This window comes from Quercus robur, chromosome 8 (assembly GCF_932294415.1).
Source record: "Quercus robur chromosome 8, dhQueRobu3.1, whole genome shotgun sequence".
Taxonomy (NCBI): Eukaryota; Viridiplantae; Streptophyta; class Magnoliopsida; order Fagales; family Fagaceae; genus Quercus; species Quercus robur.
Genome location: NC_065541.1, coordinates 58919132 through 58941854, shown reverse-complemented (window position 1 = coordinate 58941854; position 22723 = coordinate 58919132). Strand labels below are relative to the sequence as shown.

Genomic DNA, 22723 nt, shown 5'->3' with positions numbered 1-22723 from the left:
AGTTGAAACAAAGTATCTATAGGCTGCTCTCGACACAAACAATTAACACCATAACGAGGCATCCCTTGCACATAAATATATATCTACAAAAACAAGTGAACTTCTTCCATTTAAAAGAAATAAAGAAAGGAAACAAAACCATAAAGCAGTTTATGAACATGGTGCACCAGATTATGGTCACAATCTCAATAGCCCTCCCCACTGAATAAACAAGAGAAAAAGCAAAATGATTAAAGAAAAGCAATCCCCACAAAACCACAGCCTAAGACATCAGAAATTGTTACCATAAACTATATCATCCCCAAACCAATCTCATACAGGATAATCAACATTTCTAACAAGATCAGTTGTTCAGAAGAAGAAAAAGATGTCAAGTGAAAACAACAACAGTAACCATCTTTTTACTCATTCTTCTTCCCTTCCGCGTATAAAAGGAACACTATTTGGAAAAGAAGACAACGAAAATGAAGGTCAAAGTCCCAAGCCATCTTTTATTCAATCTTCTCCATCCTCACTCTACCTAATTTCACAATTTAATCCATGAATCCCGCACTACCTGCTCCCAACATTGTTAACTTTTTCCTCAGTACGCACACCAATGTCCTTAATGGAGCTAATGCTGTTCTTAGCAGGACTAGAATGCCTCTTTGATCCAGCCGGGGAAGAATGGAATGAGAGACGCTTTTTTACAGAACCTGCTGTTCCCTTCTCTGGCGTCCCATTTGTCTCTGATCCTAGAGGACTTGACAGCCGGGACCTAGCCTTTGCTGATGCTGTTGGTGTCATGTAACTTGGAAGAGCAGGGGAGCTTGCAAGGCTCTCATCGTCTCTCATTGATGAACCTGCAATGCTATGCCTCCGGAAGCGTTCTGACTGGACACTACGCATGTCATCATCCCCACTTAACCCACTTCCCCTAGGGCTATGTGATATTCGTCTCCCATATACTGATGATAAAGATGGGGCCTTGGAATGGGAAGTTGAAGGGGATTGACGACTTGGAGGTCGGCTTGATTTTTGGCCACTAGGGGAAGGCATATCCTGGTTAAGGATGTAACGTGAATAAGCTTTGGTGATTTCTCCAACAGAAATGGCTCGGCTTGCAGCACTCTTTACAGAGGCACGGTCACTTTGATCCATTGCACTTCGGCACTCCCATGGCCGGGCTGCCATCCATCTCTCTAACCAACTCCAGCCCCAATGAGGATTGTTCGGATCCATAAATGTTGGGTTTGCAGATTTTGAAGAGTTCTTCCACATTTGCTGTTAGAAACATAAACATCTGGTTTAGTTCCCATAACAAAGTTCGATTCTTATTGCTTTTTTGAAGCTTCACATTTTTTAAGGTATAGCAGTACTTCAAAACAATAAACTAAATAAACTGATGAAAATAAGATCATCCAAAAGGCATAAAGTCATTTTCTTCCAGTCCAACAACTACCTATTATTGTACCACTAATCCCTCTTCCAATGTTCACAAAAATCAACACTCATGCCCAAAAACTTCATTTAAAATGACTTTAAACTTTCACTTGTAGCATATGATACAAAATGACTAAAGCAAGAGCACCATACAATACATGGATAAAATTTGATAACAAAATACCCAATGTAGAAAAAAAAGTGATTGCCAAGGCCATGGATCTGTGAACACCTCTACTTATTTCAAAACTTAGTAATATCAGGATCACCAGAACATTTAAACATGCTGGAAGACGGTAGTTCTGATCATCACCATCATTCTCATGCTTGTGTTACATTTCTCACCAAAAGTGCATAACAGGTCTATAAAACTTTTCAAAGAAATTTGTTTGCTCATTATTGAACTGGAAGAAGCATTCGAGTTTCTTATGAAAGGAAAAGCACTCAAGTTTGTTCACTGTACTTAAGAGACAGGTTAATTGGGTAAAATTGAGTTATCTCCCTATTCCCTATTGATAAAAAAATCTTTCTCATTCTACAAAAACAAAATGAATTGATGAAGAAATTTAGAGAAACAATTTATAAAGGAACCAACAAAAGAAAATAAATTGATGCATTTTGGGTGTGCTAGCGTAAATTACCAAGCAGAAAAAGACACGTACTGATGTTATTTCATCAAAATAAGATGAACAGGAGAACTTTAGATACCCTTTTCTTTTAAGGAAACAACCAGAGAAAATAATTGATACATCTTGGGTGGCTGAGTTAAATAACCAAGCAACCGAAAAAAAACAAGATGCATCTTGATGCTATTTATATAAACGTGAACTTACTACTGTGCTGATTTTACAAAACCTTTTATGCATGCATGCGTGTACCCAACAGCTCATCAATAAAATTTTGCCTCAAGCATGAGAGACTGGGAAAATCTGAAACTATTCTTAAATTAACATTTTAACCTTCAAGGAAGCCAAAAAAAAAACTTCAAAACCTATAAATTAAAGGATCAACTTCTTTAAGAGTATTGAAAATTAGAAGTCAATGGAATAAGAGAGAGAACAATATAAAGGCAGGAAGGACAAGACACTGCACACTATTTGTAATTTTTCTATCCCTTGTTGCCTTAAAATTTTAAAATACTTCTAATCACATGAGCCCCCATATTGGTTGCAGTTCAAAAGAACTTGATGCGCTTCAAAATTCAAATTGGATTATTTTTTAATGGTAAATTTGAAAATTCAAATTTTGCATTCAACAGGTACCTGATGTGAGAATGCATAAGCCAATGCCCTTTCTCTTCGCATAGCAGCTTCTTGCCTGCTCTGCAGTTTTGCTTCAACTTGCTCCTTAGATAGAGTGCTATCATTCCAGTCTTCTCCTATCTGTTGCAGAAGTATTTAATACTCTTACAATAAACCAACACATGCTTTTCTTTACAGAAATAATGGTGAAGTTCCATTTAAAGAAAGATATAATGAAAAGCCCTAAGCACTTGCTTCCGCCATATTGAGTTTTTAGAAAATGAATACCAGATATGGCCAGATAAAAGGTATCCACTGAACAAACATTTTATCATTGAAAAAAAAAAGCCAAAGATTGAAAATTTCTTAATAAACGAATGAGTCTAAAAGAAAAGAGAAAGGCCAAGCTAAAACATTCATCATACATGGAACAAACTTTAGAGAAATCAGAGATATTGAATCATTGAATTTCATATGTGTGTGTGTGTGTGGGGGGGGGGGGTGGGGGGGGGGGGGGTGTGTTTTGGGGGGAAGGGTATTTAAAAAAATGGCCTCCCATTTAATAGCCTGAGAGATCAGGATAAACAAATCGGGAACCTGACCTTTTGATATGTTAGTATAAATGGTGCCTCTATTATATTCAATTTTTTTTTTAAGAACAAAAAAATAAAATTGTAATTGATTTTTAAAATTTTTTCTTTTGGACTTTTTCACCTTTCCGGTGAGGGAGAAGAAACCCATTAAATTGGAAAATAAAAGTGGATTAAAATATAAAAAGTATATTTATAGTCCAAAAATTGACCCAAAAACTGCTCTATTTGAATAAATTCAAATACAAGCCAAAAAAGATAAGAAAACACTACTTTGCTGAAAATTTACTAAAAAAAAAATGGAATGATAAAAAAAAGGCAGGCAAAAACAGAAGCCATAAGACAAATGCAGATTGGCCAAAGCACAGTTAAGTCATTTATTTGGGAAAAAGCACGGCTCCTCTCACATAGTCACATACCTACAGTAACAAAGGCAAAAAGCATAGGATGGGGACACTTACAGAAGTTCTCAACTTCTCAAGCTCTTTGTCATGTTTCTGTTGGAGCTGCCGCTGGAGAGCCTGATTCTCCTCCGACATTCTAATTCTCCTTTCACGAATTTGAGATTGCACACGAGCAAGAGTCTGCATGCATTTTAATGTGGTAGCTGCTTGGCGTTTGACAGATTGCCCTTGTATCATTGATTTCAATCTCACCAATCCCCTCAAAGCTCGCAATGCCCTCCTTGCCTGAGAGGCCCAGTAGTTAAAAAACATTTCATAAATACAGGAAATTGTTACAAATGGGTTACTTTGGAGAACTTATGTTAGGAACCACTAACTACTGGCTTCCAAAATTGAAAAGAATGACATTTTTCTAAAGCAATGAACAGTGAACAACAATATGGATTTTTTTTTTTTTTTTTTTTTTTTGGTGTGGAGAAGACAACAATATGGAAGTTAATCTTGAAATTTGGAGTAGCTGTAGAAGTTGACACATAAATGCAGACAATCAATGGCACACCTTCAAACCTTTTCCGATATCAATTTATAAATAGTCCCTTAGCCATTAAAAGCAATATGTTGAATTTTTCTTAAGTTGAACGAACACATAAAACTCAATATGGAAGAATTGCAGAAACTATGAAAATATGCATGTAATTGCTCCACATCTGCTAAAACTTCAGAAAGGCATTCAAACTCATATACATGGACAATTTCATTCTCGAATATTCAGATAAAATCATAATGTAAGAATTATGTTTCTATATTTGGAAAAGATGTATGCAAATACTTGGCATATATATGAGAAGAATTCATACCAAGTATCCTCTGAATGCAGTCTGAATCTTGATAGCCGCAATATCTTCCTTCGATTTTCCATGGTAATGGCCAACAGTAGTGAGACGAACAACCTCAGCAGCAGCCTGAGCAGCTGCAACAGCTGCCTCTGCAGCCACAGCAGTTGCAATTGCCACGGAGTAAGCATGCTTATTCTGTTCATCCTCGGCTTCAGCTAACGTAACGTCTTCAATGGGAGGCACAGGCGGAGGAGGAGGAGGAGAAGGAGAAGAAGGAAGAGCAAGATGAGCAGAACTAGCAAATGAAGCTTCTTTGGAATAAGGATTTGGAGCTGCTTTCTTCGACTTCCCAAACCATTTCTTCTTCGGTTTGTGTGTTTTCTGATAAAAAAAAAAAAAAAAAAAAATCATTCTCCATTATAAGCTAATCTTTGCTGAAATAATTGGAAACAAATCTAACAGCAAAATACAACAAAAAAGTTTGTTCATTTTTCTAAGATAATAAAACACACACACATATTCAAACCTGGTCCTTTTTTTCCTTGGATTCAGCACCGAGAACTCTCTTCAGTGCAGAAAAACATCCGCCTCGCTTTCCCATTCGCCTTTAGATAAACACAAAGTACGAAATTTTAGCCCACTTGAGTTCAAATGAAAGGAATTTCATATACCTACTGCAAATCAAATGAACCAATGTGTGACATGTGAATGAATTAATACTTACATTAAAAAAAGAGTGTTGATACATCAAAGTGTACAAGGAAACAACCAAAAAATATGTAGTCCTTCAAAAGGTCAAAACTTTAGTACTAGTTTGAATTTCGGGTACAGATCCAAAATGACACAACCTATTGACCCCATTAACAAGTACATTAATGTGAAGAAGAAAAAACGTAACTTTCCACCAATTAATTACTCTAACCCAACAAATAATTCAACCCCAGACGCCAAAATAGAAAGATCTTCACAAAAAACCCAGATCAAAATCTCCAATTCAGATTACCCCACATAAAATAAGGACAAATTTTTTTACAAATGTAACATTAATTCAGACCAAAACAACTGAAAAAACAAAAAAACATTGTAACAATAATACCTCGACTTGAGCTCCCGGATCTCTGTGAAGTTTAGAACTTTCTCTCTTTGTGACTGAACACAAAAGATCAGAACTGAAGGAGTTGATGATGATGATGATGAAGAACACGCTTCTTCTGTGAACAAAGACAGAGAGACAGAGAGGAGGAGAGAAATTGGGGACCAGTTCCACTTCCTCCTAAAAAAATTTTTGGAACTGTGGGATTGGAACAAAAACTCTTAAGTCTATAACAGCTTTGATGGGGTGTTTTAGGAAGCTGTGGGGTCCCTACAAGTTTGTGAATTGCGATTTCCTATTTTAAGATAGATTGTTAATAACGGCAACGATAGCAACATCATCAACTGCAACAACAAACCAACCTTTCTGTCTGTCTTTGTCACTATTTTTTTTTATTTTTTTGGGGGAATAAAACAAAGTACAATGAATGAGGTAGTTATTTATCTAATGGATAATGATCTGCCGTTACGTGTTAAGAAAGGCAGTTTCGTGCTCCGTCCAATTGGCGAGTGCAGTCTCTCACGTACTTAACTTTGACTTACTTCTTTTTTCTTTTTTATAGCGTGAGTTTAATCTAGAATTAAAAATTAAAATTATTTTACTATTTAGCTTATTTTTTTTATTATTTATGAATTTTAATGTACTTTTTAGTATTATTTATAGGTTTTATTATACTATTTTAACTAATTTTTATCTTTATTTACAGTATTTTCAGCAATAATTTTTTAATTTTAGCAAAATAAATGATATCTAAACACATCTTAAGGTTTACAAAGTCTACGTTTAACGTTTCTACTTTCACGTTTGAAGTTTCAACACATGATTCCGGTTGGTTCAATTCATAAATTTTTCCATGGAATTCATATGTTTCACTTTCACATTATATTATAATCATAATTAAAGTGCTTCTAAAAAAAATCATAATTAAAGAAAAAAAATATATAAGATTTTGATTAATAGTAATATATTATATATGTTATAATTTAAAAATAAATAAATAAAATTTAGTTACAAAATATATTGTAGTATAAGATTACAATCTTACTCAATAAAATAAATATTACTACATGTAAGAATATTAGGCTCACTAGAATGTATCAGGCCGGGAGCCTAGTCCGAGGACACTTCATAAGTCCGAGGATGGATAGACATGGGATAGAGGTCAGCACTGATAAATAAAGAAATGGATTTAGGCGTTATGTTCCAGGGAAGTGATCTGAGAATGAATGCTTCCTCGGCTTTGTCAGAAGATATGGTCTGACATCAAGAGCAACGTTCTAGACGATTCCACTGATGAGGATAAATATCCAAAAGAAAGACAAAGGGAGGCCATGAAATATCTAAAGAGAAAGCTGCTATCACCGCATTTAATGCTCTGTAGCTAACTCTTTGGCCGCATTAATGAAGAAGTGATACCTGAGCCTTACAGCTACTCCTTAAAGACTTCAAGAATGTGCTAATGAGACAATGATCAACACCAACAATCTAGTCTACACGTGGAGGATAAAGACAAAAGAAAAAGATAGTATAAAATAAAAAGGAGACCCTGAGAGGGAGGGGATGAAGACGTTGAGAGAAAAATACTGTAACAATCAAGAACTGAGCTTGTAATCAAACTTGAAAATCAATATATAAGAACTGATCTCCTCAGACTGTGCTAAAGACAATTTTCTTTAGATTAAACTAGTCTACTTACATTTTCTTGTCATTTAGATTCACTCTACTTGTTATTTAACTCACTAAAGCTCGGTTTTCCAACCTACTCTCTACAAATTCATTGTATTGGGTTTTTTGAGCCTAAATTCATATATTCTTTGGGCTAGGGACCTAAATCTAGTCCTTACAAATTTTTTGGCGGCAAAAACTAAACTACTAATTATTATATAATTTTAGAATTCTTATACAATACACCCAAGGTATTGATATTATATTCATATAAAAATTCATTTTAATTTATCAATCATAACGCAGTACCTTATGTAGGTGCTACTCTTTAGGCCAAGGTGATCAGGTGTCGTCTTAAGTAGGTTTGCTACATTCGTTGTTTGGCCACATTAAGTCATGTGAATGAAAGGCTACAACATAATCGCTTGAGCACCACAATTTCGAGCTAGGTTGAGTTTGGATCTACAAAGGGTCCTGTCACGTTTATTTTTACACACACTCCCCCTCCCAAAAAAAAACATAGCTTTTTTTTTGGTGTCAGCAGACAGCGAAGTCTCTTTAGAACACAATTTTATAATATAAACTAATTTACTAAAGAGATTAATTAATAAGAGAGTATCATTTTCCCTTTTATTCTTTTGTTGCCTCTTCTACAACAAGGTCTTTGGTGTAATGACATTAAATATATGGAATTGTCAAACAAGTGCGCATTTATTTATTTATTTCGGATAAGAATATCATTCTTTTTTTTTAATCTGAAAGGTAAGAATATCACTCTTGCCTATCCAGTCTGTAACTAGTACCATAAAGAGATTCAACCAGAAAAAAATATTGTATCATGAAGAAAATACCATTCTTTAGTTCCTATTGGGGCAGTGTGATCCACACCCTATTTTGTCAGCAATGAATCAGAGGGACTCATGAAGATTGGCTTTTTCCACCCTCCCCAAATAGTCTTAAAAAAATGCAATGATATAAGAATATAAGGGTGCGTTTGTTTCGGTTGTAAAGGAAATCCGGAAAATATTTTACACCATTGAGGGTGTTTGGGTGCTCATGAAAATTCGGTCAAACTGAAAATAAATTTCAGTTGACCGTAAATTTGGGTCCCTAACTCTGTAAAACCAATTCCTTAGTTATTTTACCTTCAAATGATTTTCAGCCTCACTTAGAACTCAACAACCGGAAGAGAGAGAGAGAGAGAGAGCACCAAAGGAATCAGACTGCCGTGCAAGCTCCGTTCATCATCTATCGTTCGCCGTGCAAGCTCTGTACACCATCCTTCGTCTGCCATGCAAGCTGTGTCCACCGTCCCTCTTCTCTTCCTCCCTCGTTCTTTCTCTTTCCCTCTAACCAACCAAGGCCGAATCCTCAACTGCATGTCACTGATCTACAACCCACCACCCACCCCCGTCGTCGCTACTGCCTCTAGATTGAACCACCAATCTCGTCGCCCAAAGCCCCAACCTCGAACCGTCGTTACCCATCTCTTTCTCTCAAGCCATCTCTGCCTAAGGAAGGGGGCAATTTTTTTTTTTTTGTTCTGATCTCCACTCCACCCCCAAACCCACCCGATCTGGCCACCGCTTCCATCCACTCTGATTCTCTTTCCTAATCAATCTCTCTTCCCTCAATCTCCCACTCTTTCTTCCTCCTCTCTCAATCTCCCACTCTTTCTTCCTCCTCTCACCGAGTTTGTGAATAAAAGATGTTTTTATTTTGATTTTTGGTTGTGTGAAGTGTATATTATGAATTTTTTTGTTATAACATTTTTTTGGGAACTGAGAAAATGTGAAAATTTTGTAGGAAAATAGCATTTTCAGAATGTTACCAAACACCGGAAATCGTTTTCTGGACTATTTTTCATTGTAGAACCAAATATCCGGATTTCATTTTCCTTACGAAAAATCACTTTTCCCTGCATTCATTTTACACTCAAAATTCAATTTACATTGAACCACCCTAAGATAGATACAACAACCAGATAATTAAAAATATATAAGATTGCACCAAAGAGAAGAGCATGTTTGGTGGTTGCATTAATTACTTCACATGTTACCTTGTTTGCCCAAAAAAAAAAAGAGAGTTGAACCAGACAACACGTAGAGACTGAGAGAAAGAGAGAGTGAGGCCATTCTCACGTGATTGTCTTGAAAGTTGAGACTCCTTTTTCTATTCCTATAAAATCAGTTCCAATCTGTCTCACATAAAAAAAGATTAGTACTCTGCTTCTCCCATTCGATCACATGGTTTTAACATCCTTTTCAACTTTGTTTTTGTTTTTATCACTGACCCTATTATTATTGCAAGAAAGGCATGGATTATTTGTTTTTTAACTGGAAGTCTGGAACAATGGATTTTTATTCACGTTGGAACTTAGATTCTCATTTCATGCTTGTCCTTATTGACAGGTTGAAAGGACACCACCTTTTGAGATACAATTCCTTGGAATTTAATTGAAATATGAGCATGATGTATGACATGTTATATATAAATGTGTGTGCTTGCCTGTTTGGTAGTTTGACCACCGACTATCTGGTACATTATAGCTCAATGTAATCATCAAATCTTACTTATAAAAAGTATGTTAGTACATTCCAGATTCTTTTCCCAACCCTTGTTCGTGCTAAGCATCACTTGGCTCCATATTGTGAGGTCTTGATGGAAATGTTTGAACTTTGGAGCTTCAAATAGAAAATGATATGCTGGATTTCAATTGGTTACATGGGACTTTCCCTATTGCATATCCAAGAGTATTGTGCTAATTATGCCCGTTAGCAATAATATTAGTACCACACACTTTTACATGCACCTTGTCACAATTATTTTACTTAACAAATAGTGAGTAGTAGAGAAAAAATAGTAAGTCTACGTGATAGTGATAAACAACTAATCACAATCTACTACATAAAACAATTTTTGGCAAAATATATAAGTATGTGATAGCTATATTAGTTAAATTTGCAATAATATTAATATTGCACACTTTTACACATACTTTACTACAATTATCTCACTAGACAAATAGTGAATAATAGGGAAAAAATAATAAATTTTTGTAATAGTAACATTTAATTAATCACAATTTACCGTTTAAGATGGTCGTGGGAAAATAAATGCGACAGTATTTGGAGCTATATTAGTCACAACTCACAGGTCACAATCGTCTTTAAGGGTCAAATTATTTCATACGTTATGGCAATCTCTGTCTCTGCCGTTTTGTTTCCCCAAAAAGATAAAATCAAATAAATGATCTATTTCATGCTCAAAAAAAAAAAAAAAAAAAGATCTATTTTATTTTTGTCCATGCCGATAGTTGGGATACTGACGAGCAAAGGCAGCAGTGTAAATGTGTTCAGGTGCATAGCGTGACAACGGTCATCACATATGGCTCCAAAACTCGTTAAGTACAATAATACAATAGAAGCCTTGCAACAGAATGAACAGTCAAATGAGCTGGTATACCTTTCACAATATTTTAGAGCTAGTATTTCATAAAATATATAAAAAATTATATTATTAATCGGATAAAATTTAGCTACAAAATTGGTTGTAGTCTAAAATTACAATTTTATTTAATATCATTAATATTACTATATATTTTAAAAATCTAACAATTAGATTGTATATTCTTTACACTCTTAATATATATGTCAAATTTTGTGACAAACGGATATTATTTACTCTATGATCTATAAGATTATATTTTATGTATAATTTTAAATTACAAAAACTTGCAATTTAAATAATTTATTGATGACATAGTTATTAATCTTTAATTTTTTAGAAATTTTGCAAGTATAAAGAATATAAGAAGAAGATGTTATCCAATAGTAAATTTGTCAAAATTCACCTACAATAAAATGATATTAAATAAGGTTGTAGTCTTAGGTTACAACTAATTTTGTAACTAAATTTTGTTATTACTAATCCATATGAATGATAATGCTAATATGAAAACAAAATAAGAAATAAATAGTTAAATTTTAAAATGTAAGGAGGTGTTTGATATATACACTTAAAAACTGAAAATATGTGTGAAAATACGTGTGAGTAAAAAAATGTGTGGAAATACGTGAGTGAAAAGTGTGTAGAAATACGTGTAATGTTGTTTAAAAACTAAAAACGTGTGTTTGAGTGGATATACCAAATGAGCCTAAATAATTAAAATTAAAACAATTCTAAACTTTAATAGCTAAAGGTATACTTTGGATATTTTAGACTAGATATTTTAGAATAGGAATGTGTGTTGATTGGTTTAAGCATATTGAGGAAAAATATCTCAACCAAAATTGTCATTAGTGAGTTGGAAAAATTCTAAACCACCATTGACCTTTCAAATTGTCACTAACCCCACCTACCTCCAAAGTTAGCAATTAGTTGAAATAGGGGTGGTTTCAACTCAACATTTTGGGTAGTTTAGAGGCCATTTGGTCATCCATTTTAAACATTAATGTTTAGTGTTTAAACACTGAACACTAGTGTCCAAAAACAAAAAAAAGGCGTTTGGTTATCCATTTGTGTTCAGGGTTGTTTGAAAAACATTGTTCAAAATCCGGTTTTCAAAATGATAGTTTTGAAATCACCTCCGGCCTATTTTAAAACAACAATCACTAGTGTTTAGTGGCAATTGGATAATTATTTTGAACACTGTATGGGCCCACCTAGTCAAACATCTCTGTGTATTGTCTTCTCTCTTCCTCTCATAGATATCCTTTGCCCTTTTCATGCCAAATCCATTTGCACCTCCCAAGATCTCATCTCACCCACACAGTCAAAGCTTAACCCAGCAACATTAATCTCACCCATCGCCATAACTCCCCTCACCTACCCATCTGACCGTAGTCAAAGGTCTCTCACTCACAACGGATCACCACGCCATTGATTACTCAACCCAGTGCCATTAAAAATCCTCTCGACCCATCCAAAAGCGTCTTCTACACACTCAGCTTACACTGCATCACCAACCTCAGTCAATCACATTAACCCCTTGCTCAGAATCATAATTCCATCCCAACAAGCGTCTTCTACCCCTTGCTCACATTAACCCCTTGCTCGATTCGTTGCTAGGTCTTGGAGTGTTGAAGGTGGAGAGGAGATCCGAGGAACGTGAAGCCCAACCGTGGATCAAGGGGCTACGTCGATGGAGATGAGGAGCGTGGGTTTCGTTTTCTACTTTCAGAGAAAAGAAGGGAAAAAGAAGGAACAAACGAGCAACGGGAATATAAGATGTATTCTCTCTCCTGAATTAAAAAATTGATATTTCGTACAAGTGTCAGCTTTTTTTAAATCAAACACACACATACCAAACACATTTTTTTGTTTTATAAACACTAAAAACACATTTTTTAACAACATTTTTTAAACCACAATTTTCACATTATTTTAAACAACAATTTTTGAACTCCATCACCAAACTGGCTATTAGTTTTGTACTATATGCAAAACTTAAAAAACTGTTTTAAAAGTTACGAATAAATTTGAGATGTTCTATTTCCTTTAAACTCTATAAATCGTTGAAGTAAAATATAGCAATTGCCCATTTTCCCATATAATAAAATACACAAGTTGTAACATAAGAATACTATATCCATGTTACTATGTATGATTACAAATTTGTTGGGGAAAACTATAAATAAATTTGATATAAGAAAATGATTAAATAGACATGCATATATCAAATATGATGGTTGATGGGTTCGCTTTTATATGATATCATCTTTACTACTTTAACTATTTTTTTTTTCTCAAAAAAAAAATTACAGTTTTTTTTTCTTATATAATATAGAAATATTAATTATTATATAAAAATGACTTTATTGTAAATTTACACGAACTATATTTTCCATTATTTCATTTTAAATCCCAAAGAAACACATAAAACATTATATTTATTTCTTATTTGTTCTATCAGTCTCCTTTTCTATCATCTCTACCAAAAACACAGCAAATGAGAGAATCATTTTTTTCCTATTTATTTATTTTATTATCTTTCCTATATATTTAATCCCTCCATTTTCATCCTCTAACCTATGCCAATGTTCCTCCACTCCTGAGAGGAATGCTTAGGATTTAGGAGGGAATGAAATAGAAGCATTCGGTTGTAACTATTCTATTTCTTCCTATTAAACTCCCAAACAAAAGAATAGATAAATCCATTCATTTTCATTCTTCCTTCCCAAACCTTTGCTCTCAATAAAAGTTCATCTATCAAGACAAGCTAAATGTACATCTGCCTCAATTTGTGGGAGAAAGAAACGCAAGAAGCAAATACTCAACAGAGAAAACAAATTCTATACATTTTCCTTGGTTCTGGGAATGATGATAACAAGAGAAATAAAATCCATATTCAACTCACGCAAAGGTCAGGTCATGAGTAATTGTCACTTTTAGCATCCAGAATCCAGATAGCGCAATCAAACAACCTAACAGTATGATCTCTGAGGTCAAGAATTAAAGAGAACATTCTCCCTCCCTCTTCAAGATGACCACCTGTACAGGTACAGGCGTCAAAAATTGTGAAGAAACATATTATTTTAGAACTTACAGCTACTGGTATTATAGTGTTAAACAATTCAGTAACAAGAGAATCACTATACCAGATCTTGCCACTAAACCTAATGGAACTCTTTGTGAGAATTCCAGAAAATAAGATGTTGCGAAAATTCCTAAGCAACATAGGTCTTAGACATAAAGTAGGGACTCCAAAAAAACAGCATTAATCTTATAAAGAATTTTTTGATAAATAAAAGATTGAATCTAGTAAAAAAAAAGGTTTTTCAAATTCTTATAAATAAAAGATTGAATTTTATAATTCATGGTTTAATTAATTCCCAAACATTTATCTACAGTGACCAGCAAGCACAACTAATAATTTGTAAAACCTCTACAATTTTACTAGTAATTGGCATCTCAGTTCAACTGCAAACTGCAATATGACCTAGTTCTTTATCAGGACCAATCAATAAGAGACCTTTGCAATTAAAAAATTAAAACCAGCTGTTGTTCCTGTAGTTTTCCAAAAACAGAAAAACCATTGCCAAACCTTAACATGTACAAACAATTGCAAGTCCACTGTACAGATCCCATTACCACATGGATCCCCAGAATGTAGGGGGCAGGGGAAAATTTTGTCCCCAGACTGGGATCCCAATCCACCGTGCCAATTAAGCTAGACGGCATGTATACTAAGATTTTATTTGAGGTTCCAAACCACAGATCAAATATATTAATCATAATTACATTCCATGATTGTTAACTGGTTCCTATTTTCAACAACAAATGTATTCAATTTCATGGCACACCCTTGACATGGATCTATGCTTCTTCTTCTTTTGAATGCGTGGATCCGTGCTTTTAGATTGAACACTAAATAGCGAAAAACTATTGAGCCTCCATATGTATATACGAGTAAGAAAACTCAACAGACAATGAAAATCATTAATACAGTAAACACTTCAATGCATCACTTCTTTCTTTCTTTCTTTTTGTTTTAATATTTATCCCTCTATGGTCAATCTATAAAAATGAAAAACCTGTTAAACCTACAACAACAAAAAAAAAGTCCACTTACGCTCAAGCAGAATAGTAATAACTAGGAAGAATGACAAGACATGGATTTAAAGCATTTATACTTAAAAGGTCCCTCCATAAAAAAATAATCATATTGACCATAGTTACGATGATCAGGTAGTCAATACAGTTTTCCTTGCAAGTATTATTAAATTTAAAAACCTTATTATAATATTTCTTATGTAAAATTTGACCACCAGAGGCAATCATAATAACTTCAAGTCATTTGGTCAAAGTGATTCATAAAAAAAATAAAAAATAAAAGTCATGGGGTCAAAGTGTGATATCAGGGGCAGATCAAAGAGCAAAATATACCCCTATATCAATATACAAGCTGAACAGGACAAAGCACTTCATTTTGATCATATTTTTAAAATACTCATACAGTCATACTATTAAGGGTATGCTATACGTATGTATTATCTTTTTTAAAGAACTCTAATTTACTGTCTTAAATAAGAATACTCTGAAAAAAGACTTTTTTTATAATTAAAAGTATTTACATATAAAATGTTTCCCGTATTATACTTGTACAAGAATACTTCAATTTGACTAAGCTTTAACACTCTTATTGGCACATAAATAAAGTGAGTAAGATTGAGGGAGAAAAGAATAGGAAAGTTAAGAATCCCCAGTGTCTGAGAGTTTCTGTATTGAAGTACATCTATGACCGCTAGTTTGAAGTATCAGTGCTTCTTAGCAAACCTCAAATCAAAATCCAGGAAAAATACACAATTTCGAAACCCAATCTTAAAATATGAATATGAATACACTTAAAATAACAATGACAAGAGATAAATGTGATAAGTAAAACTATGGACTTCTAAATAAGCTGCCAATATGAAGTGACAACTGCAAAAGATAAAACAAGTACCTTTAACATCTCTACCTCCTTGACAGTCCATGGAACCTTTTTTGCCTTAGCTCAGGAGGACTTACTGGGTATGTACTACAAATTCGAGGGTCATTATCAATGAAGGACAGTCAATGCAATGCAATGCTAAAATGCCACTCATAACTAGAGTGCATGGGGGGTAGTAGGCAAGAAAGAATGATTTTAAGACAAAATCTGGTTACCAGAAGAACATTACAGATTTTTAAGGCAGCTTCTGATCATGCAGGGTAGAAATACCTAATACCTAGAATGACATGAAGGGAATATGATAATTGTATAGAAAAGACTTGATATGAACAAATTACTGATGCCTCTCTCCCCTTTGGAATCTTATTGAATAATTAAAAATGATAGACTTATTAATTTCATCTCTAGAAGCTCCTTCTCCATCATATCAAGTGCCCAAACAGGTTCCTGTAGTGGATCAGCAATCTGTTCCCTGAAACTTCCTATTGAATTCCCTCTTCCACCTGTCTTTGATAGACAGGAATAATATCTGTGTTTTCACTGGAAAAATTATCACCACCCTCATCGTCAGCTGGTTCTTGGTTGTGTCCTTTGAGCGCTATAATAGTTAAGCACTCTTGGATCACCTTTTCTTCTGCTATTTTCCCTTTAGTCAATTCATTTACGCTCTGTTTGTTTCAATGTAAAATATTTTTAGGAAAATATTTTCCAATTTTACGATGTTTGTTTTGCAGTAAAATATTTAGTTAAAAGTAAAATATTTTCAGTCAACCAAATCAACTTAGACAAATTTATGTAAAATATTTTACACTTAAAATTTTGGTAAAACATTTTACATTTGCTTACTCTCTCATACCCTGACACATATCACTCCATTTACTCCCATAGTCACTTTACGCTCAAACACTCCCAACTCAGATTTCTCTCCAAAAAAACCAGCCACCTCCGGTCTTCTCTCCCATCAATCCCAGGCTCCAGGTCTATAGCACCACTGGCCAGCTCCAGCTTCCACCGGCATTGCCCATCGCCGACGATAACTCTCCCTTTCACTCTCAAGTTCTGTCTTCCCACAAACCAGAGCCACCAAGCCACCAAGGAGCTCATCACTCTCAGGTTCGTTGGGGCTCTTGCCATTCTCTCTTACCCATCTCGAACAGACAAAGAAAGTCACAAAGAGGCTTCTTGAGAGGTGTGATGCTAGTGGTGGTCAAGGTAGCCTTTCGACATGATTTGGTAGCGACGGTTAAAGGAGGTGTTGCGGTGGAGATATGGGTCTTTGCGGGTTGGTTTTGAATTGGGTTTTTTTTTTTTTTTTTTTTTTTCCTGAAATAGAGATCCGATGACTATGTTTGGGTTTGTTTCATCGGTCTTGGGTGTTTGGGTTGTTGATGACGGTGGCTGATTGGATGAGATAACAGTGGGTAGATGGTGGCCGATTAGATGAAATTATGGTGGGTAGGTGGATGACGGTGAGTGTGGTGGCTGGATTTGGGGTGGTTGGTGGCTGCTAGCTTTGCAATGGTTGGTGGATGACGGTAACTGTGTTGGTTGGGTTAGTGGTGGCTGGCTTTGCAATGGTTAGTGGTGGTAGCTATGAATGTGGTGGTTGGGTTTGTGCTTTGCAATGGTTAGTGGTCGTTGGTTTATGTTTGCATTTTCAAATGTTTAGGATACATCAAATACTTCCAAACACTTGAAAATGAAAATATTTTACAATAAAATATTTACATGTAAAATATTTTACATTTGAAAATATTTTACTTCAAAACAAACGGAACGTTAGTGTCCCAATAGTTACAATTGCCTCTTCCTCTCTAAGAGGTGAATTGACTTAATCACAAGATGCAGAAGGTTCTGCTTGTTACATATCATCCATGCTTTTCCGACAATGAAGGTTATTGACTTCATTTACATGTTCACTGACATGATCTGCTCGACCACCTTCTCTTTCCATGTGCCCATTTTTGACAAGATCCTCATTTCCTTTGTCCAGGAAGAAAATGCTATTCTCTATGCAATCTCTCGATGACTTCCTTTGGCTGATGCTTCAAACCCATTTGAAATAATTTAGCTAGTTCTTTCCTTGCATAGGACACCTTTTTCTTAGCTTCAAGGTACTCTGAAATAGCAAGGGAATATGCACAGTAGGGGCAGTAAAAGTTGCCATTGTTGTCAAATCTGGGTGAGAAACCCAAGCAGTTCTCATGAACCATCACCGGACAATTACTTGTGTTACAAACTAACAATTGACCCCCTTCATTACACCTCATGCACAACTTTTGGTCTGTAGAACCAGCTGATGCTAAGGAATCATGACTATACATGCATTGAGAGCGCATCATCGTGGCACTATCAGGAGGCTTTGACTGATTATGATGGAATTCATCCTCGCTGTTATGCCCACATCTCACTGAGGCAGTATGCTCATCTTGACCATCCTCTAGAACCCTGCCTTCTTTCAGAGTTCCTATCTGATCTTTTGCCAAGTCACAAACTTGTCTTTCAATAACTGGCAGAACTCTTGCAGAAGAATCTTCTAATAGTTCTGTTGGATGTAGTGGTACTGGATTCTCTTCTATGGAATGAATTCCAGATGAGTCACATTGCTTCTGCTTTTTGGCAGTTAAGTGGAGATTGTCACAATCATTTAAAATATTTTGGTTTTCATGGAAGTCTCTAACTATATTTTCAGTAGCTGATTCATTCCTTCCCCTCTTGGAAAGTAATAAATTTCCATTACATGGATCTTTTTCCAATAGCTTATTCTCATTCTCAAGCATTCTAGGTATCAAGTTCCCTTTTACTCCCATTTGTTGTGCATTGAGGAAGCTCCCATCAACTCCATGTGTAAGTGCATTGTGACTGCCATTATTCACAGGAATTCCACCACCTGCACTTGTAAATTCCAGTCCACTCCTGTCCTTCAGGGAATCAGCATTTGGATGAATACCTTTGAGAATTAAATCTTTCAGCTGTTGATAAAGAAGCACACAAAACCAAATAATTAATAGTGAATGACAATAGATGAAACAAAGGAAAGTTCATAAGAGAGGAAGAGAGGGGGGAAAAACCCCCCCTTTACCTGTTGTAAGGCTAGTTTAGGCATACAAGCTCTTTTACGAATAATAAAGGGGCGAAGATCCCTTTTTACGCGAATATCCCTTTTTACGAGCTCCGGTTTGAGCATTTCAAGATCTGATAATGAATTCTGACAAAATAAATGTTTATGTTCAACATCAAAATGGAAATTCAAACTCCTAAAATTTGGAAGCAGATGATTAAATACACAAGCAATATTACATACAAAGCAAGAGTTGAAATTAGAGAAAAAAAATTACCTCGTGCATTATGTGTTGGAGAACATCTTCACAACTTTCTGAAAAATCAAACCCGACTTTTGAATGACCCTTATTGACTTCATTAGTGGGACCACATAAAGACTCCAAACATCTCAAAGCCAACATTTCCCTCATGTTTTTCCCTAAATCATCATCTAAGTCTGGAGCCAATTCAATCAAATCTGAAACAAAGAAACCAAGATTGATTAAAAAGATTATTAAAGATATATACTATAGGGAATTGTTTTTGTTTTATTAGATTCAAACTACCATGTAAAGCAGAAACGTCCACTTGCTTAAGGCTCGCAAGAACTTCAATGGCCCAAATCCATGGAAAGCTTGAAGCATGATTGGATGCGTCTCCATCCATGAGAGAGAAAAAATTTATCGACCACACCCCACGTGCGAGTGCAAGAGCTTTAAGCTTCGATGGATGAGGACGAAAGGAGGGCTGAAATCAATGAAACCAAAATTGAGATCCTAAAGACGAAATGGTCGGCAATTATTATTTATAAAGACTGAAGCATATTTATAGGCTTCAATACATTCATTTTGCTATAGCATTCATTGGGTTTTCCATGTAAAAGTAAAACACAAACCAAGAAAGCATAGACACTTCATTTAGGGTGCCGTACCCGTGTCATTCCGGTATCATACCAGCTGTTTCATATTATAATTTTTTTAAAATTGCTCGAGTCACTGTGTCGTACCCATGTCCGTGCTGCCTAGACACAAACTATAACCATGTTTGCATCGTGTATTGAATCCTATGGCACGTTTTACATGTTTGCCATATAGCATTAGTTGGGTTTTCAATTTGGAATTGGATGGTATCAAAGGCTTTCTATTACCAAATTCAGATATCATTAAACCCCTAGTTTATTTGAGAAAGTATAAAGCTTAAAAAAGCACAAATTATATACATTTTATGAAACACATAGCGTATATATAAGAAACCCAGAATCAGACATTGATATCTTTACTCAATGCTACTAGAAGGAAACAACAACAACAACCCAAGAGAGAGAAAATTTATTAGTGTGAGAGTTACCCACAGGGTGTGAGGTTTTGGAATAATAACCTATCTATACATATATATATGGGTCACAACAAACCCCCAAAATCCGCTAAAAGAGAAGAAACTACCTTTGCCCGCAACCGTAACGCAAGTTCATCCACTGCCACCGGAGTGCGAAGACTGATGAGACCGGAGAGGGCTTCCTTCGCCTTGGAGCAACCGTTGAGAAAAGAGAGAGAGAGAGAGAGAGAGAGAGAGAGAGGTGGAGGGATTAGCGTTTTGTTGTTTGAAAATATAAAGAGAAAAAGGCTAGAGACACATGTTTTGGCACCAGGTGAAACCTTGCCGATATTTTGAAAAAAAGTTATCAACATTTTGGTGTACCTACAAAAAAAAAAAGAAAGAAGGTGTGGTATTTTTATAAAATGTCTTGTTAATTGGTTAGTGTACTTAAAGATATTTGTTAATTAACCATTTTATTGAAATTTTGATACCACTTTATGAAAAATATAATAATAATAATTGTTAAAAAATCAGTTTTTTATTTTTTCTTTCCCATAAAAATTGTCTACAAGTATTTCCTTAACAAATGCTTGTAGTGCATCTATTAATAGAACCTGATTTTTTTCCTTTTCCAAATACTGTTGATGCATCCATTAAGAAAATCTTTTTATAAAAGCGTAGAGGATAGTTTTTCAACCTATAGTTGTATGGTACCTGCTCTATGATGATTATTTTTTTATCATCAAGCCAATATACCGATTGGTTTTTTGTGTAGATGTAAATCACATGATTCAAAACCATATATTTCTTATTCAATGATAATACACTTTACCAATTAAACTAATTGAAATATACTAACTGAAATCTACTAAAAATCATATACAAAAGAGCGAGACAGGACTTAAGTTGTGATGATAGTGAGTTGGTGACAGTGACAATAGGGACAACTAGGATTTGAACTTTGAACACTATGGATTGGAGAGATAGAAAGGGGAGGGAGGGAGGGGGGGGGGGGGGGGGGGGAACTTGGGAACCTAAAATTAAAAACTACGGAGTATTATTTATTTTATATTCGATAGGTTTCATTTCAAGGGGTTAAGAATCAATGGACCCAAGACTCAAACCGAAACCAAATTTTCATTTAATGTTCAACAGTTCAAGACCCAGTATTGATGGTCCATGCATTCAAAGCTAATTGTGGGTTGTTAGTCAGTTCAGATCAACCAATTGGGTTATGTTTGGCAGGTTTGTGGACAATCAAAGCATAAATAAGGGCTTATTAAATGTACGTTTAGGAATAACTTATTTAGCTTTTTGGTAACAACTTTTTGCTGAAAGTGTGCTAAAATATACTTATACTTTTTGAAAAAGTGAGAAAAAACAAATTTTAAAAACTGCGTATAAAAACTGAAAGCTAGAAGGTGTGCAAAACAGACGCTGATAAGTACAAATTATTCCAAGTTAGTTTACTTAACCAACATAAAAAAATAAAAAAAAATAAAAAAATTAAAAAAAAAAACTTTAAAAGTAATGCAACACTTTTAAAAGATTATTCATTAAAAAAATAGTCTACAAAGATTAATTAATCATGAAATATAAAACTTTTAAAGTTAGAAATTTGATGCTCGCTAATAATCTTTATGTACTTACAAAGATTAACACTTACCATAAATTTCAATAGGTAAAGCTTAACATACCCTTAATATCTTTCTTTCTCAAGGCATTGTACTTATAGTAGTCGGTTAAACTTAAAATAATTTTTTTTTTAATACTTAGGGCCTGTTTGGATAAGTTGTTTATAAAGATGCGTTTTAAAATGTGCGTTTTGAAAACATCATTTTCAAAACCACAGATAAGCGTTTAGTAAAAATGTGAAAATATGCGTTTTTTATTTTTAAAGCTACATTAAGCGTTTGAATAAGCTGTTTTAAAAATGGCTGTTTAGAGTATAAATTCCAAAAAAGGACTTAACTATTTTGTCAAGGTTATTTTGTCATTTTTCCTTTAATCAGTGTTTTTTTTAATTATTATTGAAAATATGTAATTAAGCCTGACAATTACATTAATAATAACAATAATGATGTTGTTGTTGTTGGAATCATGGAGAGAAATTTATATAATTTAAAATTGAAAAAAAAAAAAACCTTCAAGAGGAAGATATTAAAATGATTAGGAAAATAATTATATTAAAACAATGACAAAAAAAAAAAAAAAAAAAAAAAAAAAAAAAAAAAAACAGAGCTAATTGGTATAACTCAAGGGATCAAACAAGTATTAAAGTAAATTTAAGATCATGAAATAAGTAGAGCTCATCAAAGTCATTGACAAAGTGTTGACACTTGAAAGTGGAGGTAAATAATCTTGTCGTTAAGTAATCCATTTTTTTTAAGATAAACAAGTTTTGACCCAAGGAAGAAGAACAGTAATGACCTTCACTTCATGAGATAAAGGTCCCTAACTAATTATGCTGCTCCCTTCTGGTTATTATTAAGTCATCCATATAATTTCAAAAAATTGAGTATTCAAGTTTGTCATTTTTTTTTATCAACCTCATCAAAGAATCTATACTTCTACCAACAATGGTAAAGTTTTTTTCCCAAAATCTCTTTAGCAGCAATGAGCCAATCAGCCAATAACGATCATTGTTAACAAATATCTGATACTATTTAACTAATGTAT

General features: G+C 34.4%; 2 protein-coding genes across 4 annotated transcripts; both read right to left on the bottom strand.

Moving 5' to 3' along the window:
• Positions 1-80: 80 nt before the first annotated feature.
• LOC126697308 (protein IQ-DOMAIN 3-like) lies at positions 81-5956 on the bottom strand. 3 transcript variants are annotated; one of them, XM_050394250.1, is made up of 6 exons: positions 5590-5956; positions 5020-5164; positions 4515-4874; positions 3715-3942; positions 2685-2804; positions 81-1263 (listed from the first exon to the last, which is right to left on the bottom strand). In XM_050394250.1, exons 2-6 carry the CDS (start codon positions 5092-5094, stop codon positions 553-555), a joined length of 1494 nt encoding a protein of 497 aa, XP_050250207.1. In that variant the 5' UTR covers positions 5095-5164; positions 5590-5956; the 3' UTR covers positions 81-552. The 3 variants fall into 3 exon arrangements, with proteins under 3 accessions (XP_050250207.1, XP_050250206.1, XP_050250205.1); XM_050394249.1 differs by having other exon boundaries at positions 5020-5167; positions 5590-5955; XM_050394248.1 differs by having other exon boundaries at positions 5020-5098; positions 5590-5954.
• An 11400-nt stretch (positions 5957-17356) lies between these two features.
• Positions 17357-20399, bottom strand: LOC126697307 (uncharacterized). The gene is made up of 5 exons (XM_050394247.1): positions 20170-20399; positions 19294-19474; positions 19024-19205; positions 18768-18893; positions 17357-18657 (listed from the first exon to the last, which is right to left on the bottom strand). The coding sequence occupies exons 2-5, from the start codon at positions 19391-19393 to the stop codon at positions 17689-17691; spliced, it is 1377 nt and encodes a 458-aa protein (XP_050250204.1). The 5' UTR covers positions 19394-19474; positions 20170-20399; the 3' UTR covers positions 17357-17688.
• Between the last annotated feature and the right edge of the window lie 2324 nt (positions 20400-22723).